Raw genomic sequence first — 23047 nt, forward strand, 5'->3', positions numbered from 1 at the left:
CAGAGGAGCTCAGCTTTGCTGAAAACAACACTCCCCTCAAATTACTGAGCTATTTTTAACTGGTAAATTATTGAGGAGTTTAAAAATAAGTGTTTAGGAACGCTTTTGTGAAACACGCAAAAGCTAAAAAGGCAACACGGAGGCACCCAGGTAATCGCAAGCCCAAGGACACGGCTTCTTCCAGCCTCACCTCCGCATCTTCGCTGTGAACGCAGGCACCGCTTTGTCTCAATCTCAGCACCCTAGACTAAATTGCATTTGTTTTTATGTAACAAGAGAATACTGAGACGTTTGAAAATAATACAAGATCAAAGAATGCCCTCATTTATACCTGACACTTAAAATTTAAGCGATAACTCCATTTACTTCAAGATTAAGCAAAACACAGAATGGACTTCAATACCTATATAAATTTTAAGATCAGACGATCATTACAGTAATCAAAATAATCCTATTTTGTGTGCCAAAAACTAGAAGATTCGTCTCAAGCGACTTGCCAAAATAGTTTTACAGTAGACAGACACAGAAAGGCTTCATATACAAGACTACAGGCTGAAGTGAGGGTCTTTTTGTTTTAGATAAACAATACAAACCTGGTATTATTTAAAACGTGATCCAAAGCTGCCGTTTCATAAAGTATGTGCAGTTCAAATGGCATAAACTAGCTGAACCCTAAAACAATTCCCACAGGGGAGATGGGGGGCAGGAGATCTGTGCTTTTTTTATGGTGTTTAGCAACATGAAACACTTCATTACTATTTATATTTATTTATTTATTCCAGGTTACAGTAGTTACATTTCAAAATTTACAGGGTTAGGCAAAGAATACATTGTAAATACAATAAAAACCAATAGCAGTGTAACAACATTCTCTCCAAAATCATAAAGTGAACAAAAAGTTATCAATGAATCCACTTTCCTCACATTTTCCTTCATTTCACACAGTAAAGCTTTTGTGTTTGTTTTTTTTTTTTTTTACCATAATAACAAAATAATAAAATCAAACCAACATGATCAAATGAGTATCTGTTCTCAGACTGGATCATTTTTAATATAACACATCAAAAGAGATCTCAAAAATTCAAGTCTAGCTGATCAACATTCATTCTTACAGGCTTTTTGATGACTAGATGGAAAATACCTTGGATTTGCATTATGTCTTTATATATAATTTGGTAAAAAAGTCCTTTTCATTGTGCGTTAAGCAAAGGCACATGGAACACGGCTGTGTATTGTAAATATCAGGAAGTGGCGTGCATTTTATATCTCATGATAGGATTTATTTTCCCTGATGCCACCTAATGATTCATTAATTATGGAAGCAGATATATTAGCCAGACCTCTTCCCCAGTTTTACTTGCAAAAGTGTATCAGGGGGGTTTTGGAAACCATCACACCCTACTCTTACATAGCTGTGACAGTTAAAAAAAAAAAAATTCCCTATGTAAATATAACTTACATTAGGAAAAGGCAGGAAAACACAGCCCTCCGGAAAACATCCCATTTTTGCAAGTACAAACTGCATCTTCCCATGGAAGGAGCGGTAGAGCCTCGATGTAAAACTTTTGATGGTCCAGACTAAACCCCCGCTCGACCGGTCTGCGAGATTTAACAGAACACTTGAAATCGTTTCTAACTTAATAAGCCTATTTTCCATGTGCCTTCATTTTGCTGATCGAATACTACGAGACTAATAAAATTTGTGAGAAAGACCGGTTTCTAGCTGCATGTTTTGCAAGGTACTCTCCATCTCTATCAATCAGCCTGAATATTTTTGCTTTTACAGTACAAATTACACAGCGCATGTGTTTTAATGCTTCCAAATGTAACTGCAGTGGTCACGGTGCAGACCTTGATTATTTTAAAAACCTCTACTCAACTGGCCTGATTTACACACACTCATCAAGCAAAGATTGCCCTTAAAGTCAGCTGAAGGATTCTCTGACCAAAAACTGCAGAATAAGTTCAATTTCTAATGAAGTGAAATGCTAGCCCTATCGCAATCAGTAGAAATTTTCTACTGGTTTTAATAGGGCTAGGATTTAATTTCTTAATGCCCTTTAAATATTACTTTAAAAAAAAGATTTACAGTATGCAGATACAGGAAGAGACAAAATATATTAACAAGAGAAATCAGTGATAATAAATACGTTTCAATTTGTAAAATAACTGCCAAATATAATCCCATTTCATTGAAGTTAAGATTGGTCCTCCAGTCTTAACTCTAGCAGCTCAGATAAAATAACCTAACAATCCTGCAAAAACACTAAAAGACACTGTGAACTTAAAAAAATAGAGATGTGTATTTCTGCCTGAATTATTTTGTCCTAATACTGTTAAAAATAACACTGAAGAGCAGTATATCTGAAAGGTTTAAGATTTTTCTTTTTTTTTTCCCCCTGCTCAGTTATTTTTTGCAATAGAAATACTGAATAAAGCTTCACTGCCTTTACTTCAATTTGTTTTATGCTTTATATTATCTTAATTTTTTTTTCGAAATAAAACCTGAAAATTCCGATGTTTTCTTAGAGGCATGTGAAGCAAAACCCCAAACCCTCAGATAAAACAATGTGTGAAGGGTGGAATTTCCTACAGACCTTCCTTACCAAACCCCACCGGAGGGAGGGAAGCAGCACACGTGCCTTGGGAAGAACCCGCAGCCGAGCCTGCAAAAACCTTGCACACTGAAGCCCCTGGACTTCCAAGGACTCCTACACAGGGTCCAATTCTAGGAGCAGATCCTTTAATTTTTCATTTACTGAATTGTCAGTTTGACATTTAGTGACATTTAAATTGAGCCTCTATATAAAGACTTCTTTCTTTCGCACTTGCACAAAAAATGCTAACAGAGTAGCTGTGTTTCACCTGCTACTAAATCCCGACTCTGCAGTCATACGGGTGTTCAATTTCTCCCATGCAAACAGCTGCCACACTGAAAACATAATTCGATATTAAAAACGGCAATATAGAAACTTGAATAAATTGAAACTGGCACTGTCTTCCCTGGAATTACACCAGTCTACACCAGCTGATCTGACTTGATGCATTTACTCTTTCAAAACCGTAAGTAAAATTCTTTAAAGAAACTAGAATGTTTCTTTACTCCCGAAGTCTAAAACCTAGGGCAATAAAAGAAACTCTAAATTATCATCTGTGATTCTCCACGTCTGTGCAAAACTCCTACTGATTTCTCCTCTACTTGTTAAATTTGGTGGGTTTGAAGTAATTTGTTGGGATGTGAGCATAAACATACATTCAAAATGTAACCCTGGGTTGGAAAGCAGAAGAGTTTCCTTCTGATAATCTTAAAATAGTCTTAAATAAGGCCAGACTGCTTTAATGAAATACGGAATGGAGGCGATTAAAATTTATGTTAAAATTTCAGCTGAAGAAATTTTAACTCCCTGAAAGCTTCGAGTCAAAGCCCTTTGCAAATAAGAGCTTATAATGGAAATCATGACAAACTTAACTGCAGCCAAATAACATCGCAAAAATATTTCCAGGAGGGGGGGAAAAAAAAAAAATCTGAAATGACGTATTAGGATCTTTCAAATTCACAACACAAAGCAAGAAGAGAGATGCTCCTGTTTAATTGCACAGCCTGCCAAATCCTTCATCGGGTAGGTTATACTACACCTGAAGAACAGAGAGGTGGGGTTCCCCTCTCAGCTCCTAGGAGAAACATCCTTCTTCACATGGGAAACAAGCTAACGGACCAGGTATTCAACTGTGTAAATCGATGCACATTTTTCATTTCAAAGGAGCTGATTTAGGGCAGCCGAAGATCTGGCTCCAGGTATGAGGCAAGTTTTCACTTTCAGAGAGACCAAACAAAATAATATTTACCATTTAGAAAACTATTTACAACCATTGGTCTTGCACAGGTGTTCTCAACACTAAGTAGCTTTTGTGGGGAAATTAAGTTAAAATTATATCTAATATGAACTATTCCCTCAGTCTTCTGGGTGCCTTGGAATAATTTTACCCTTGAAAGAGTAAAGCTTTAAAGTCTGTACACTCAACTGCTATAATCCTCTGCTTGTTCTTTCACATTCATAGCTACTTGCATTGAAAATAAAATGATTAACATAAATGGATAAAACTGTTTCACAGTTTTTCATTTTTGCCTATAGTAAACCAAATCCAATTTTTTATCTATTAATCACTGAACGATTTCAATTTTTTTTTTTTTTTTTAAGAGATTACCTAACCGAGACACTGAAAGTTGGCAGAAATTTCACTGGCTACATCCCTAACAGAGTTATCATCCAGTTATGAGATTAGTACATAAAAGTATGTAAATAAGTTCAACTGATCTCCTTACACAATTTGTTTTGAAATACCTAATTGCTCCATATATCTACTATTTTATAAAAAAGGTTAAGGGCATGCTTACAGACATACTGAGTTAAGTGACTCTTACACATTAAAAGAAACCAGTCACTGCAAAAAGCTGCTTCTGCATGCATGGGAAGACTTGTAAAGTTGTCATGCTTTAAAATATGCTGCTCTTATCGTCATAAAGGTGTGTGTGTATATATATATAGCTCCCAAATCTATGAACACCAGAAGGATCTGATTTTTCTTTTTTCTGTATCAGCAAATAATCTTCCCTGAAGGATCTTAAATTTTAAACAGATGAGGACAAGTTTATTAAATTGCAATCAAACACAAAATAACTCATTTAACTTTTACCTATAGTTAAGTTAAAAATGCACACACAATGTCAGACGAGAGTTTTCTTACAAGTTCATATCAAAATCTTTGTATCAAAATTATGCATGAAGGTGATCTGTAAAGAATTTATTCCAGTACTTAAAAATTATCTCCTGCATAGTCTTTCAAACAGTTACTCTGAAAATAACACAGCTCTCTAACCTCATTTTTTTTTTTTAATGAAGGCATCACATAAAAAAAAAGTAAGTCTGGGCCAAGAATAATGTTAAAACACCAGTGTTAGTATTATACTGATAACAAAAAGCATTTCTTGAGCTCCTGTTACGGGTTTGATCCAAACCTCCATATAAATTGATGGAAAAACTCCCACTAACTTCAGGGAGGAAAAAAAAAATCAGACCTACAGAAGATACGGTGGTTATTTCCAACAGGAAGAAAAGGAATTACACTAAAATAATTAGGAAAAAAAGTGACTGTGGTTTAAAAGGCAAAATAACAGAGCTAAAGGAGACCTATAGTGTTCTCTTTACTTAAACTATGTCTATGCAAAGACTTTCCATTATTAGAATTTTAATTTGAATTAGAAACTTTTAGCAAGTTCTAACTGATGATAAATATACATTTTTGGTAGCTACGGAGAAGTTACTTCACATGAAGAAAGGCCTTAATGGAGAAGTGACCAAAAAATCCCTGTGTGTAGTGATAATAGTAAGAATTAAATAGAGATTTCTAATATACAGTTTAAATTAATCCTACTTTAAACATCACAGTTTCAAGCCTGCCTATTCAGGATAACTATCAGTATAAAAAAATCCACACAATAGCAAGTTATTGTATTCTTTAAATGAAACTAATGCTGTGGCATTCCCCTTCACAAGTAAATAAGGATTTCAGTGGCATTCAGACATGGTTCAGAAGAGGCTCTTGCCGCCTCACCCAGACCAGCAACCCACACCTTCAGACCACCACAGTGTTTACTAATCTGTCAAACCTTCCTTTAAATTCCTGTGCCAAGACTCAATCCATCCACCGACGGCTGCTTATCTTAGGACTGACACAACTATTTTTATTCCAGCATGAAGGATGCAGCTTGATCGTATATACAGAAGGAAGCAGCAGCGCTCTGTGCGCACGGGTGTGATTCATCTCGCCTAACTTTAGCCAAAAGTTATCTATTCTGAATTGTTTATAAGGGAGGTTTAGACATCTAATGGAAGAGAAAGACACCGCCAGGAGGTATTCTCTGTAGGCGCTTATCTCTTCGCATTGACTCAGAAGGAGATCCACAGAACAGCAAACCAGACACCTAAAATTAGAGGAGATGTCTTCCACCCAAACCGAACACATATATATATGTATACATGTGCGTATTTGTGCACACAATATAAGACAGCTGCTTCCATAAATATGCCATGTGCAACACAGCAGTGACATTAATAAAAACTCTGGACAGAAAATGAACTACTAAATGGGAGACACAAAAAATCAGTTGTGCACATTTGTTAAATATAGCTAAATCTTTAGGGTAAACTTATTTATTACTTCTGCCTAAAAAGGAAGAAGAAAAAACTAATGTGTGACATGTTCAAGCTGCAAAACTTGGGAGTAAACAGATAGTTAAGGAAATGTTACAGGTTTGTATCTAGTCTGGTTCTCTAGGGTACTTTACATCTTTAAATATAAAACTTATTTCCTTATATAAATGTTTTAACATGCAAAAAGAGCATTTGGATGAATACTCTGAATGCTCCTACTGTAACAAACATAGCTCTACTGATTTTGGGGTATCTAAACAAGGATTCTAAGTTGTATTTTCCCAAGTTTGGTGACGAAAGCTTAGGGTGGTTCCCCCACACACCTTTAAAGGTATTTTTATGTGTGTGTGCTGGCACATGCACGTGGGTATACTGTGGGGTTTTTTTAAACTACAGATATATTCTCTATAAATTAAAAAAAAACCCAAACCATAGTAATAAAACCCAAAAGAGAAAAACAAAACAAACATATACGAAGAGAAAAGCAAACCTTGTTTTTAGCATAATCCAAAGTAACATCAAGATTGCAAAGATCGGATTTTTTAAAGTTTATGATTGATTCAGATCAGGCTCTGCAATATTCCCATTCTCTGGAAAGATAGGTGGAAAATTGTTATTGAAAGTCGCTGGAAACTCTAGCGTAGCATCGACATTTTGATAGCCCACGTAAGAATTAAACGACTGCTGTGGAAGTACTTGGCTATCAGGCATCTGTATGAAAGCCCCTGACTGTGTGGTAGGGGGGATTCTTTGGCCAACTAGTTGAATTTTAGGTTCCCTGGGCTCCAGTTGTTGCTTGCTTTCTTCATCCGTGTCAAGACGGGTTAGCTTTTCTATCCACATGCGAAATTTCTCCTCTGTCTGCCTCTGCATCTCGGCAAAGCAGTTCATGGCCTCTTCCAGGACATTGCCTATGCAGTTCCTATCCCACACGGTGCCCCTGTCAAGCAATCCTGGAATTTCCCTGGTCGCTCCTCCAGATCCCCCAGCACGACTGAAGCCAGCTTTAAAGACATTGAGGCCATTTGATAAGACATCATTAAGTAAGAACATAATATTGTTTATTAAGGCATGTTAACTCAGGAAAACAAACTTTTCTAATTGTGTCCCTTGGATATGACAATGGGGGAGAAATTAGCAAATATTAACCAACAGTATCACCCTCAAAAAAACCCATTTTACACTCACTGAGGTTATAATAGAAATTTTGGCTTCAAAATCGTTTTTATTCTAGAATTCTCAGACAATTCTGTCACAAAGGTGTGTGGGTTTTTTTTTTTAAGAAACCAAATTAGTCCAATTCCCTTGCAATTTGTTTTGAATTCAACTGAAGGTGTCAAAAACATTGTACAATAACATGTTTAGTTCTGTTAAGCTGCGATGCAAAATACTACTGTTTAACTGATAAACCTGAATAAATATGCGTATTTTACTTACATACTTGAACCCTTTTAGAATGGACTATTAAACATACACAAAACTCTACACAAGATAACAGAAATAAAGGCTGATACAGTGATTGCAGTACCTAAAGTAGCCAAGCCCAAAGCTCGTGGTCTAATTTTGGAAAACACACTAAACACCAACGAAGAGAATACACAACACGGACACATAGGCACAAACACAAAAAGATATGCGAATGCTATGCTCATACACGAGGTGAAAGGACCCTCCGTTACGTCTGATGGACACAGCTACATCGCAGGGGTAATCCACGCGACACGTAGGAGCGATCAACCCCACACCAACTAAAAGCATGCCCTCGCCATGGTTTAATCCTAGCGCGAGCCACCGGCCGTGCAGCATTTCTAGCGTTACTTCTAGCCAGGGCAGAAAACAGACAGGGCATAGTTGGAAGGAAATTGTTCTCCTTCCTTCTATCCATCAAAAAGATGGTTAAAATGACTGGCTTTGGGATTATCAGGAAGAACTTTAGCAGCAAGAAGAGAAGGCCATCCTCGTTATCTTACTCTACATATCAATAAGAAAAGGCAGTGGTATCTATATTTTTAAGTTTAGAGTTCACTCAGGAATCCTCTAGGAAGCAATAAAACCCCAAGAAAACGAGGCTCTGTACCTGTTCAAGAAATAATAAACAATATGTGCATGCTGTCCGAACACACAAACATTACCTAAGGTAATTCCAAAACGAGACAAGCATCACATTAAACTACACAAAGCAGCTCCAGAACCTGACAATTTAATATGTAAACGTGAAACTTGTGGGATCCTCTAGCTTAAGAGTAACAGAAAATATCCTAAGAATGAGAGAAATCATTGCACAACCTAAGCAAATATTTACTAATAAAAACATAAGGCACTAAAACTTTATTGGGATTTCACTGTGTACATGAAATTACAGTATTACTTAAACAAGACATTCTTTTTAGGAGCTGTTTAAATGAGGTATACATAAGTCCTTAAGAAACAGCTAAAGACCAGGTTTATTCTCTTATTTCCGAGCAGTAGCAATGCTACCCATCAGGGGCCAAAAACGTTCTATTAAAAACCCTACTCCTTAAGTCTTCTCTCCCATCTGTTCACCTACCAGACAGGCTGGAAATTCAGCATTCAGGTCCTCTGCTCAAAAATAAATTACTTTATAGCAACTAATTTACATCCCTCCAACTGCATTTTAACTAAAAGCAATTAAGTAAAGTGGTACCTTTTTCCCAAAATGTGGCTCCTTTTGTATACTCAATGTCTTTTTCCTCCCTGAAAAAAATATTCCTTCTGTTCATATACTCCTAGTGTCGAACATCCAATATGATTCTGTTTATTCGTCTTTAGTCAGGGATCTTATCCCAAGATCAAGTAACTAAACGGCAGTCTTTCCGACTTCCACAGGCTTACGATCAGATGCCTCTAAGTAACGTTGAGTAAGTTTTAATTGCAATTTAAATAACAACTACTGATGGTGATGTGAGACAATCTAGCTAGGCTTTTAAAGTTAAGAATGAACTAGCATGGTCAAAGTTGACAAAATTGTTTTGTAAACTGAAGAGACTATGTATTGAAATATGTATTACCCTGCAATACTATTTTTAAAAGGCATCATTCATAGTGTATCTATGAATTTACAGTAGCAGCAAATCAATGTTTCAAATGCTTCCCTTGCAGTTCTTAAGCCTTATTCAATCTTCAAGCCTTATTCAGTCTTTTCTTTACTGGTGGCCTTCAGGGTTAAAAAGAAAATCAAGCCTAAAAATGCATTTTTATTATATTAAAAATCCTAGCATTTATCTGACTGGTCCCTTTGCCATCTGTAACCTTACAGCTCTGTATTTTTTGAGGTTATGCCAAGTTAAAAGGCAAAGAAATTTGCAATCACAAAGGGGTCAGAAACCACGACTAGTATAATACCTCCTGCAAAACAGCACCTCAGAAATGTCCCAATGCTGTCTCTTTACGGGATCTATTAAGTACTATCCAAATAATGACCAAATCCAAAGTTATTTAATTTAGGAAATCCGACAATGTAACAATTTAAGAAGATCTGCCGCATCTTGATTCTAATGAGCAATGGTGGACAACTCCGTGTCGTTTTGCTACCTGACACTTCCAAATGAGTATTTTACTGCAAATCACTCTTAACAGATTTTATCCCAGTTCTAGTTGTCATTCTGAGTTACTTCAAGCAAATTCACCCCTTGCAAGATGTTTCATCCAAGGTCTATGCACAAATCTTAGGAGGAAGGAACCTGGCTGAGAGTCCCTCACACACACTGTGCCCCTCTCTTTGGATATTAAAAAGAAAATCTTTTTTTTAATTAAAAAAAAAAAAATTTTTTTTCTTTTTTAACAAAATGAACTGCAATACCTTTTTCAACATCAATACTCAAACTTCTTAACAGGTTTTTTTGAAAGCCTAAAACATGAGTCACCCCTATTTCAATTCAGATTTTTCTGAGTCGTAGAAAGCACAATGGGGTGAAATGCCAATTTTTCTTTGTATTATATTGGAATTTTTTAAAACCCCCTCCCTTCTTCCAAAGAAAAGTGTTTACACAGAAATAACGATCGATTCCCAGACTTGCTCTCATGCCAATTTCATTCAGAGTTAATTTGCATGGTCAAATTTGAAATTGTTTAAAGGAAAAACTTGCAAGAGCAGCAGGTCTAGCAGAACTCAGGGTTCAAAGATCATCCTCTCATTCTGTGAATGCTATAGGTAAAATATTACCTATTTTACCAGATAGGTAAAATCCTAAATGCCAACAGAGAGGCTCAATCATTAAAAGATAAGAAATTGCACCTCATCTATAATAATTCAAAAATCATGGCATTCCCTGAATTAAAGAGCCCAAGATTATGACTGCTCAGGTCAGTGAAAAGATTCTCGGTAGCGTCTATGAAGTTTAGATCGAACCTTTATTTTCAGGTGTAAATTTACACATTATAATGTATTCAGAATAACATATATTATGCTTAGCTCCTACTGAGCTCACAATATTTGTAATTAAAGCATTACCAGTAAGACCTCAACTCTTTACTCTTCGATCTTTGTTGAGAAGAAAATGAAGCCTGCCAGTATTTTAATCCACATTACATTTGAGTTCAGCAGAGAGAACTGACTCTCTACTGCACAACTGCTCTGTTCACAACTTGGGCGCAGGCACAGTGAAGCCAATAACACTACAGATGTTCATGGCATTATTATGTATTTCACTGAACATTTTCCTTACCTTACTAATTTAGCCAAACATATTTCAGAACCAGTCACGTGGATGGTTTGAAAAAAATAACCGCACTATTAAAATGGAAGAAGACATGAAAGACTACTACTGTATTCTCATATGTGGCACTTAAAATTTTCAGACCACACACAAGTGAACTGTCTTCTGTAATGCTACACGTGTCAACAGAAGGTTAAGAGCCAGAGTATTTACGACCTTTGTACACAAAGGCCACATTAAATTGTCACTAAAAATTTTAGAGCATCTCTGTTGGCAAAGCTATTTTTCAGACAACAGATGTTTGAAAAATCAGTCCCAATAATAAGCTATGTTGAGACAGTAACCAACACTACAGCTGAAGTGTCCAAATACAGTAAAAGTAAGGGGAACACAGGCTACCTGTAAAACTCTTCTGCATCAGTGTGTACAGACCTTTTTCAAAAGTAAAGGCAAAAGTTTTTCCATGCTTCTGTCCTTCTGACAGGTGCAGTGTAGTTTCCTGACACTCAAGTTCAAGTATCAAGCTTTCAGTTCAAGTCTTAGCTTTTGACTGTGTGCAGAGGACACTCATGGCCTGAATTTCCAGTAATGCTTTTTGATACCCTGTATTATTTTCTAACTACGTGTTCATTCCTTAAATTTTAAGAATATTCACAGTGTAATGCTAAGTGCACTATCATGGCTTTCTAGTCAAAAAAAATAATTCAAGTTAAGCACTTCGCCAGTTCCAAGAAGAGGGATCGCAGATGGCATGTGAGCCTACCACCGCGACGGAGAGCAGAGTCCTACTCAGACTCACAGCTCCACTGCATCTGTTAAGACCACAAGGATTTGATTAACCCACAAGTAGCACAGGATGCATTTGTCCTTATCTCTACAGAGAATATTTTTCTCTTGTACTTGGAGACTGTTTCCCACAAACCAAAGTCGTTTCTATTTAAAGGAAAACCGCAATGTGGCAGGTATGCATTGCACCTAATTCCAAAAGGACAGCTCAAGAGTTTTAATGTCTTAAATGTAATTTAGTAACAAGCAGATGAGACAGGCTATGTAATAAAAGTAAAGGTCACTGTTCCTCGGGATGGTTTTTGCACTCCCACATTTCGTATCGCAGGTAAAATTGCGCCTTGGTGTAATCATCACGAAATCATCAAGCTCTTTCGTGCACTGCAACGGGACCTTTTCACTCCAAGCATCTCACGGTTAAGACAGAGAGCTCAAATACAGAAGAGCCTAGTGACACAGAAAAAGTACCCTAGAGTGGTTTTGGGTCTCCGCTATGGAAGTCAGAAATCTAGGCAGATCTGAAAATACCATGTGGTGCCTTTCTGGGTCACAAGGTACTTTTCTGACTTAAAAAAGAATATAACCTAGGGGATTTATTGTGTGTGTTTTGGGTTTTTTTTTAGGGGTGGCGAGGAACCTGTCCCAAAACTCAATGAAACAGTCTTCTTGGACAGGCTTTAAATCAGGCTTTAATTGCTCAAAGTGTAAATATAGTAAATTAAACAGGCACAAAATTATGAAAGCTAAAAGTTTGACTAACCACTAAATCGGTAAAAATAATTTTAGAATTTCTATTAAAAGTTTACTACACAATAATTATAGGAGGACTATGTCTTTCGCAGACTTTCTAATAATAAACATTAACTTCCTTTGTGCAACCTGCTTCCTAGCAATATGTGGGAAAAATGCCAGTTCTCATGGTGACAGAATCATTCACCATAATCAAGTCAGTTAAAACACAGTTATTTGTAAAAATCTGCTGCAAATATTTAAAATAATTAATCTAGCAAACATTAGTTCAGCAACTTAAGACTAATTATTGCAGTTTTCCTTTAAATGTTTTTGGCCTACGTAAGCTGATATTTATGTCAAGAAAAAAAAATCTTCTAGCACAAGAGGTAAAAAGGCATGCAACCCAGTAAAAATTGGCAAGCCAAAAAGTTTATTTTGATGTGATTTTATTTTGATTGCCATATGATGACGGTTCTGTGGTATAATATGCTGCAAGAATAATTCACACAAAATCCTGTCCACGGCACTTGGGCTCATAAAATAACAAAGACTCAGCAGACAAAAAACTTGAAGAATTCATCTTTCTTTTGCTAATAAAATCATGAGAAGGCCCCTATAATTTGCTGCCTCCAATCTTAACAGGGATGTATCAGAAAATTAAAAGTATAGAAATTATAGATCCTTATGACATAAGAAAATGGTAACACCTTTGTCTAAAATGTTGAAAATTTAGGTGTGGATATAGCTTGGGCACCTGTGTAAACAAATTCATATTTATGTCCTAAAATAGGTGACCAGCTGCAATCTGCAAGAATTTACAATAAGGCTAAGTAGGTTTGTCATGCACTGAAACGTAGAGCTGAAAGCACAGCGTAAGTGCAGTAATGAACGGGGCCTTACTATAACACAGGCAAGAGGTATGCCATGTTATTTTTAACACAGCTGCTGAGCTGTGGTCTTAATATATTAAAGCAAAGCTGGCCACTTATCTTAAGAATGTATTTATTAGATTATCACCATCTAATGGGATTTGACAGCACTGATAGGAGTTCATATAGGCTTACAAAGGAAAAGATCTGAAAATTCCAGAATTCAAAGATAGTCCTTCCTCCAATTTACCATTTCTATGCTTTGTTGGTGTGCAAAAGTGCACTGAAACCTCAGAACAGGTTTTTAAAATTTGCCCATGTCTTGTTAATACACTGCAGTCTTCAAATTTACACAGAGCTGCAGTTCTCCTGGTTTTTCTCAAGTGTCACTCATCTAATTTAGCATGACAGCTGAGAAACGATGTCAGATGCGTTACAGTTCAGTTTAAAAAACATCCTCTACCTGGTATCTCTGCAGTGATTGTCTTGCTGCTCCCTGAAACCTCTTCATCATCATCTGATGAACTCGTGCTCGAGTCACACGTCAGGTCACTATCGCTGGTACTGCTGTCCTGCAGCAGGTTGTACTTCTTGCGAGCAGCTGCCTCCCGTTTCTGTCTTAAGAGCCGGATTCTTTCTTTGTGCTTTTGGCTTCGATGACCTTTTACCTTGGTAACTCGACCGTTCTGCTTATCACTAGACTGTCGGTTTTTCTTGGCAGCCATTGTTGAAGTTTCACTTTCGGACCTGGATCGCCTGGATTTCCTCCCAACTGCAACCCCAGACACCGCAGAAGGGTCTCCCTCTACAGCAGCTTCAGCTTGACAGGGCTCATTCTCTTCTGTGGAAGACAATGTATCTGAGTCAGCCAAATGCCCACTGGAAGAAGGGGAAAGCATGCAATGATTAGAAGAGTCACTCTCGTAAACTCGACCACCCGTTGGCTTATCGCTCTCTGTAGATGCCAGCTGAGACTCCGAGGAGTCTCGCCTCAGTTCCATCAGTAAGCAAGGCATTGAAGAGAGCACCGCAGAGTCTGCTGCAGTGGGCACGTTGTCTTTCTGAGTCTGTGTCTCCAGTTCTATAGGTCCGTCTTCATCAGGAGCAGTCTCTTGCTTTTCAGAAGTCTTTGGTGGAACTTCTGAATCAACAAGTTCTTCTGCTTTTCCCACTGCCTCCATCTTCATTTCAGAACACCAAGGTCCTCCTGGTCTCAAAGCATGGAGCACGCGGTCTGGAAGACTGGGTGAACTAGATTTGGACTTCAGCAATGCAGCAGCCTGCACAAGAACAGAATGGTAAGAGTAATTTACCCAAATAACTCACTCAATCCTGCTCTTCACAGGAGACTGAAACAACTCATTGCTTTCAATTACAGACAGTATGGTTCAGTATCCTATTGTTTTTCTTCATTTACTTTCTCCTAGTGAACTCATCCTGTCACACCAAACTATTCTTCCTTTTACAACAGATCCGTGAAAGATGGTACTGGAATCACATTAAACGCCATTCACCTCACTAGAATAATCAAAAGAGATCAGAAAATAATAAAAAACATTTTTAAACTCTTACTTTATAAAATTTAAATCAATATTTTATAAGCAATATATGCTAAACTTCTTTACCTAGAACTTTAAACATATTTTAATGGAGAATTTTAGCCCTCATGAACAATGCCAGCCTGAAAATTCCCAGACTTGGTAGTCGTCTACCTGGACAGACCAGAATATAGTTCACTTTCCGTATCTATGAGAAATTACTTTCAGTTGAACAGGACCTCAACCTTACAAAATTACAATGTTTTTATGGTAATCTGCAAACTTACAGTACCAAAACGACATAGCAGAAATCCAGTCACTTTGAGCAGAAACCGAGCAGCTGCTGCACATTACAGAGCAAGACTACAAACACCTTCCTCTTCCAGTGGAACCGCTCTGCCAGTAGATCTTACGTACCAAAGACGTGTTTACAAGAAGCGATACTAAATTGTTACGGACATGGGGTTTACGACATCTACAGGCAATGTCTTTTGAAGCATTAGCTATGTGTAACACAGATTTGTCCTCAGCAGAGAACCACCATGCTGGTGAGTCATGTAAAGACTTTTTAGGAGTACCTAATACATGATTCAAGTGCTCCTTGAGTTGTCTCCCATACAAGTCCTGGTTGTATGAGAACCTACAGGCTGACTTAGTTTCTCTCAAATCTGCCAGGAAAACAGCATCAAATAGTGTGGGCTGCAAGCAAGAAACAGTATCCACCCACATCAGTATCCTACATTTTACTTCAAGTTATAATTTCATAAACTGCATTGCTTCAGTGCAAATACAGAAACCAAGCTATTTATCTGATTGATAACTTGCACATCATCAACCCAGAAGTACCTGAAGCACCTTCAGGGAAATTTTGTTTTAGAGATCAATATTTATCATTTTATCTTCATTATTCACACTTTGCCTTCCACCTAAATTTTCACTTGGAATTCAACATAGAATAAAGATCTTTCAATTACCACATTACAGATGAACAGTACGGAACAAATCGTTTATGGGTTTAGAAGTATAGTAAACGATAAATGTATGGCACTTCAAATAAAGTGCAGACAAGAAAAAGCAGTAGTAAGATTTAATCTGCTGTTTTTAAAAAATGCATTTCTGCAGACAAGGGCAATTAGTTCTTGAGCAGCCTGAGAAAGCATGGATGGTTCAGAGATTTTTCTGTACCCTGACAATCCTTCTTCAGTTTCCTGATCCATCCCAAGCTGCCTGCAACCGTATGTATGTAATTGTATGCTGCTTCCCCCCCTCCAGCTGCAGCACAGAATAAGGCTACGTCCCTGCTTCTAAAAGGTGCTCAATATTGTCCTGTCTGCCCTAACCCACTTTGAAACTTCATTTTTAAAGAATATTAAAATAGAGTTCATGCTTCCTTCAGGCTAATGAATGAAATGCTGAATGGTGCAAAGGAATTATGAAACCATTTATGGGAGAGAGACAGCAGCTAAGGAAAGAAAGCTTAGTTAGTATCAGACAACACAAGAAAAGATGGAGATGACAACTCTAGGTCTGTTAAACATGAAAAACCAAACCAAACCAAAACCCCAAACAAACAGTAAACCCAGCATTTTACTTCCAAAAAAAAGAATAAAATACAGACTGTAAAATACAGGAACATACATATAAAGAAAAATGTTTGCCAATACTTGCACTGAGTAAAACTCTCTAGAAAGCAACTTAAAAGAAGAATTTCTGGAGATGGTAATTTAATGTAGGCAATAAATATCACGTAAGAACCAATTTATTTCCAAGGCCACAGCACAGCATCAACAAACCCAAATGATGAATATACATGTTCTGAGACATAAACACATCCCAATACTGTAATAAAATCAGTATTTCTAAATATTTCATCTGCAAATCTACATTATCAAATAATTCTCCTATTATACAAGTAAGTAAAACACAGGTTTGATGATTGAATGATTGGCCAATAGTTATACACAGTGGGATATGTCTTGTACCTGCTAGTGCAACTGCCAGCTTTGCTCTGGTTGCGCACTTATAAAAGAGAAATATCTTTTCTAGGAGTTTTGAAATGTACGTGCAAGGAAAAACTTGGTTGCTCAGACACATACAAGAAGAATATTATCCTGGCCAAAAGAAATGTATTTAAATATTCATACTAGTAACTGCAGAACAGCTTCTGCACTATTCATCCTTTTAGCCTGGGGAGCACAAAGGACAGAGCTCGACACAAAGCTAAAGGGCAGCCAAAGTGAACTAGAGACTCTTTTTTCACAAACGTCCTACTTGGGAACATCATCGACCTCACAGCTCCCAAAGGCACTGTAAGAACACCTGTACTTGCCTTTCCATCTCTCTGGCCTATCAGCCACAAAAAATTATGTTTCATCTATACGATACCACCTTGCTAACAGTCTATTCAATGACGCAGGAAGATTTTTTTATTGTTAAGTAGGATCTTACTTTAATTACTCAAACCACGCTGGTTGGATCCCTGGGATCCACGAATTGTATTTTCAGGGCGAAGGCAGCACAGGGATCAGTAACTTCACAAAAGCATATCTGGTCAACATTGACGTGTGTTTCTGTGTGCATGGAAAAAATACTTGCTCTGATGAGGTCTGTACTCTCCCTTGAGCTGGCTATTTAAAAAGTCAATAATTCTAGTGTTAGTACGTATATAAAAAAGAACTTGATATTTATCTCGGTGGAAAAAAAAGTCTGTCGTGTCTCAAACAGGCTTTGCTCCAGGGAAGAATACAGACACTTCAGGGGAAAATATCTATGCCAAGGAAAGATTTGTCTTAAAGAAAGAAAAAAGGTACTGATCTAGTTCTACCTGAGAAATGTATAAATCAGAGGAGAGGGGAAAAGACTACAGTGAAAAACTCCCATTCCTTTCTTGCCACTCACTTTTCTAGTAACAGTGCTAGAAACGGTAATCTCAAGGTGATGCTACAGAAAGACCAGTTTCTTACTTAAATGAGAACAACATAGCACTGAAAAATAAGCTGTGATGCTTGCAGACAGATTAGACATTGCTCAGAAATGTCATTCTCCTTTTTCTGATGCACAGATACCACACTGATAATTTTAAAAGGTAATTCCGTAAAAACTTCTGTGCTAGATTTTTCCAACAGAAATTATTTCATTTTCCAGCCACACATAGAACACACCAGTATGCAGAAGCCATTAAATATCCAACTGTACCTTTACCTGGGAAATATTTTTGAATCATGGACTCATTTGTAAAGGCACATAATTTGTACACTATGAAACCTGCACTTTAGCGAAGAAATCCAGAAGGATTTTGATGGTCAGATTAGCAGAGACAGCCCAGCCAGTCTAACAGCTCACTGCCACTAACAGGGATGGGCTTTACCCCCTACTCTTTTACCACCTAATCGTGACTGCGCAGTCATATTCCCTCCTTTGCACCAGAACTGGCTCATCCTATCTTGGGTAGATTCACTTCACTAAGCCAGCAGAAAACAAAACCAGAAAATAAACGAAATTTTCTGCCAGAGCTGGCAGGAAGATGAGGGAAGGGAGGGCAAACAACAAACCATCCCTCTAGAAAAAAACAAATCTGATTAAAAACTACCTGTTGTTTGGTCTCATCACACCTTGAACTCACAGGTTCCAACTAGACACAGGAGAGGGTACTGAGTGTTTCTTTCACAGCACTGTTTTCTCTGAGAAGAGATTTTTGAAGACAAAAAGTGATTAAAAAGCAAAAAATTAAATTCAAACAAAGGTGTTAGTAGCTTCCTAAAGAACAACTATCATGGTATGCATGCTATTAAGTAATATATACTACTGCTCAAAGAGTTATATTGAAGATGGCATGCATCTTTATCAATCAGTAACTGGCCACTCATACCTCCTTTATAATATTTCTGTTTGGTTTTCTCTCAGTAAATGTTCTTCTTTGTATATCCTGCAATGTCATACATCATAATTGTATGTCCTGCCCAAGCAAACGATAAAGCCTGAAATACTTAATAAACACCATGATACCCTAACCTTAATTGTACATTATCATTTTAAGTGTTATTGAACTGATTCATGATAAAGAATGCCTAGTTTATATGAAGCAAACCAGCTTTTTCTCAGCAGCTGTAGATATGACAGATTCTTACTTAAAAGTACTAATTTTTTCATAGCAGCTTGCTGTTAGAAGTCACTTTAGTTTATTACTGACACATTTCCTCTTATTCAGAGCCCAACAGACCACTACCTTCCCCTGCTTACAACTGTATCACCTTACGTCAGTTCTAGCAATTGTTTAAACGAAGAAAATCAACTAGCAGAACATTGTCTTTTAATGCCATTTTAGCACTGAAATAGTTTGAACAACCTACCTCCTCGCATCACTAGCCATTCATTCGCAAGTTGTAATTTTTTAAAAAAATGAGAAACTGTGCCTACATTTTTGCAGAAAATAACATCAAGTACGTTCTTTAAGCTTTCGTCACTACATAAATGAAAAGTTAAACTGCACTGCTGCATAGGAGTTACTTGTTTAGAACACACAGCTAACTATAGAGATCCTTCCAGAGCATCTACTACAGCTCCAGCGTCACAAAAGTCAGTATCTTCATCTAAATCTAAATATGGTTTCGTATTTATACAGAACTAAAGACTAATAGTGGCTCAAACTTACATAAACAATTATTTCCATCACCAGTGGATTACATTATCTCACATTTACCCAATGTAACTGAGCATAGATGGAATAAATCAGATGTGTGAGAGAGGTAATGATAAATTTATACAACTGAGGCTAATAAAACTATGTAAAACAGTTGACTTTTTTTTTAATGTAAACATTCAGGGAAGCCCATCAAGAACTCCAAATCAAACACTTGATAGACTACGTGTCTAAGGCTGGTGGGTTGGGAAAGGACAGAAGCAGCACATGACCTGGGTACGGACGAGTTGACCTCATGCACAAGTCCACTTCCTAATACAGGAGAAACTTGGCAAAGACCCAGGTTATGTCCTCTTCCGCCACATAACTCTGAAGATGTGAAGATGTGACGCTGGCTGCTTCCGAAATGTCACCAAAAACCTTTGTAGGTGTACCTGCATATTTTTCTACTCCAATCTCCTTCCTTTCCATTAAACGCCAACACGCTTAATTCAGCAAACTCACCAGAGACATTCTAGTACGAATAACACATACAGACATGCCCAACAACAAAATGTCTAAGTACCTAAAAACCAATCAATCCAAGTCATTAGACCTCTACCAGAAAAAACTAATCTGCATCCAGACAAACGTAGAAGTACCGACACTTCCTGCACTTCCCAACTGCTGTCTTTTGGACTTGTTCATCTCCTCCCCAAGATACCATACATTCTTTTTTATTTTCTTGTAAGTGTCACACATACCCATGCACTTAAAACAACAGAAGTGTGACCAGCACTCAATTTAACTCAAGAGAGTTGACTCAGCTCTCTGTGGATGTGTGTGCACGATGCTCGAGAGCAGATTTTTTCATAACACTAAGCCACCCCCACATGGATACTGTGTAATTTATATAGTGTTCCTTTGAAAATGCTGCCCTAAAGCTGACTCACTGGCATACAATTCTACCTAAGGCACATTTCTGGGAGTGGAGTTGGCTCTTTATCAGATGATTCATAAGCCAGGCCTGGTAGCAATCCTAAAGAAGCAATCCCTTCGCAACCGACATGGTAAGAGAATTGGTAAGAAAATTTCAGTGCGAAACAAAAGAAGAAAGGATTAAACTAATGCTGTGTTTCAACTGGTTTTGCATAAACAAATGAAGGTTAAAACCAGGCTGCTCCTACCGAGTGCTCAACAGGCTGCATATACAAATTATCCAAGACTGAATAAAAATTACAAGTATATGAGTTAAAACAAAGGTTTGCGGAGCATCCTTTGCAACCTGGAAAGGCAACATTTTTCATCGTAAATCAGAAGCAAGACTTTACGTTTAAATACAGGTTTTTGCATTGTAATGCTTGATGTACATATTCTGCCTCTTTCAGATGAAAGCTAACTACCAGCTATGGGTTAGCTCACAAGCCTGCACACAGGCTTCCAGAAACATTCACCAGCTGCACTGGAATCCCACAAAAAAAAAAAAAAAAATCACATTCCTCGTAAAAATAAATTCATTAGCATACAGATGAAGGCACACAGGGTTGGCTTGCACTTAGCCTTCTAAAAATCTGATTTCTCTCTCACAGTGAAACCATTTTTCTCAAGCGCGCAATGATTTAAAGTCTACAATGCCCTCTACTCTAAAAATTAGAGGGGGCATATTTTTATTACTGTCTGTTCCTAAAAATTTAAGTGACTCGCTCTTAGATTTTTCATTATTCTCTCAACAAAACTAGTGGCAGAAATCAATGCTAGGATAGCCACGCTTCGTTTCTTTTTCTCTCTGCCACATGTTAGCTTGCAGAAGATCACCCTACTGAGGACAGTCATACGGATGTACCATCTTTTTCCAAGATTTTGAGTTTAACAAATTTTCCCGCTTTACTTATCTATTTCTGTTACTCAAAGGAAATACATTCTGTGCTTCTTCCACTGGTTCATGTCATTCTATATAAACAGACCTCTTTTTCTCAAGAAGTGTTGGCCTATTGCTCTACCATGGTCAATAAAGTAATGCTCACAGAAAAGCCACTGAGTGTAACAGTAACAAATTAATCTTGATTTTCAGAGCACAGATTTTCTTGCTATTAAGAACGCTTATCTGAAATATCCTGAAAGTAATCAAACATTGCGTTATGCGCTAATAGCTGCAATTGGCAGATCAGGACAACTGCGATGTAACTTTGCAGTAGTAAAGTACATCTCTGCAGTATTCCTTCGAGAAGGGCCTGTGCTGTCTCCCACAAAAATCAAAGCCGGTCCAGCACGGACAGGCACAAATGTACCTTGCTATTGCTGTTATTTGGAAATCTTGAAGCAGCAATGAGTGCCAGGGGACACAGGCTGCAGTTCCAGCAGCCCTTAAGTCCATCCCGCAGTCGACTGCCACTGTGAGGGGGCAGAACTGCCTACCTGCTGGGCCAGTTAGCACCCATCCAGTTCTTTTGTAATTCAACTTCCCAGAGGAAAGCTGTGCACCTTATGGTCGGGCTAGTTGGCTGAATGAGATCGGAGTCAGGGTCCAGAAGGAGAGCAAGGTGAGCACCTTACACAACAAGGCCCGGAGCAAGGGAGAGCATTGGACGATTCACCTGATCTTGCAAAACACCACTCCAAAATTGCACAACCCTTGACATCAGGAGGACAGATACTCTCAGCAGATAAGAGAGCTGTTTTGTCAAGTTCTGTGTAACGTTCCTTTCCACTAACAGTGCTGCCTACCTAACCGACGCTACAACGCCCGGGCTGTCTTGCGGGTACTTCCGTAGCTCACGCAGCGACTCGCCGGCATCTCATCATCTCTTACAGCTATCTGAAAGCTCAAGCTGAACTAGAAGTGGTATGGATTTATGACAGCCATTTAACAAAGATGAGTTAAGCGACATTAAGCGACTCTACAAGTAAGTATTTTATGATCAGTCCTTTTTACACATCTTTGCCACATACAGGAAAAAAACCAAACCGACCCTCGGGTATTTTAAGTTTCAAATACTTTAATTCAATACCAGTGCTGTGTCTTTGCCTTTAGCCAGTATCTTCCCACCACAGGGCAGTAACATACCCATTTTATGGTCTGGCCAACTGAAGAAGAAAGCTCAGGTGACATGCCCAGATTCTACAGAAAGGCTGGACAAACCCTGATCTCCAGTCATTTTCTCATCCGCAAGCTACTAAGATTATTCATTTGTTGCTTTAGTTAAGTTAGTAGTATAAAATCTAAATATTGCAACATGAATTTGCAGTAGGTATATTACTGAAAAATAAATGGTATCATAAAGGCCAAGTCCCATTGCATTCAAATTATGAAAATTTTAGTAACAAGTAATTAAGATAACAGCTGCTGTTGGGCTGCTCTTGACACCAAACCCTTGATCGTTTTTTGACCAGTAGTAAGAGCTGCCAACTGATTTCAGCGTCTGCCAGGTTGCTAACAATTGACACCGTAGTTTTTACGTGTCCAAAGTGCTCCTAAAGAAGAAAGCACCCATGACACTGGTCTGTCATGAGCTAATTAGGGCTCAGTAATCAACAGGTATAGCTCACCCATGCCACTGAACCATACTCAAGAGCACAGCTAACTCAATATAGCTAACCTTTAAGTCTGTATCTTTTC

At 37.8% G+C, this 23047-nt stretch overlaps 1 protein-coding gene across 12 annotated transcripts in view; it reads right to left on the reverse strand.

Moving 5' to 3' along the window:
- Positions 1 to 23047, reverse strand: part of LOC142074722 (protein ARK2N) — a 67259-nt gene that overhangs the window by 19112 nt on the left and 25100 nt on the right. For 9 of the 12 annotated variants that reach the window (XM_075135557.1, XM_075135552.1, XM_075135549.1 and 6 more), the window contains one exon: positions 13739 to 14555. In XM_075135557.1, coding sequence (XP_074991658.1) covers positions 13739 to 14555 — 817 coding nt within the window. Of the gene's footprint in view, positions 1 to 752; positions 7217 to 8522; positions 8928 to 13738; positions 14556 to 18402; positions 18494 to 23047 lie in introns of those variants that run through there. The other 3 variants (XM_075135561.1, XM_075135550.1, XM_075135555.1) reach the window with 3 other exon arrangements.

This window comes from Calonectris borealis, chromosome W (assembly GCF_964195595.1).
Source record: "Calonectris borealis chromosome W, bCalBor7.hap1.2, whole genome shotgun sequence".
Lineage (NCBI taxonomy): Eukaryota > Metazoa > Chordata > Aves > Procellariiformes > Procellariidae > Calonectris > Calonectris borealis.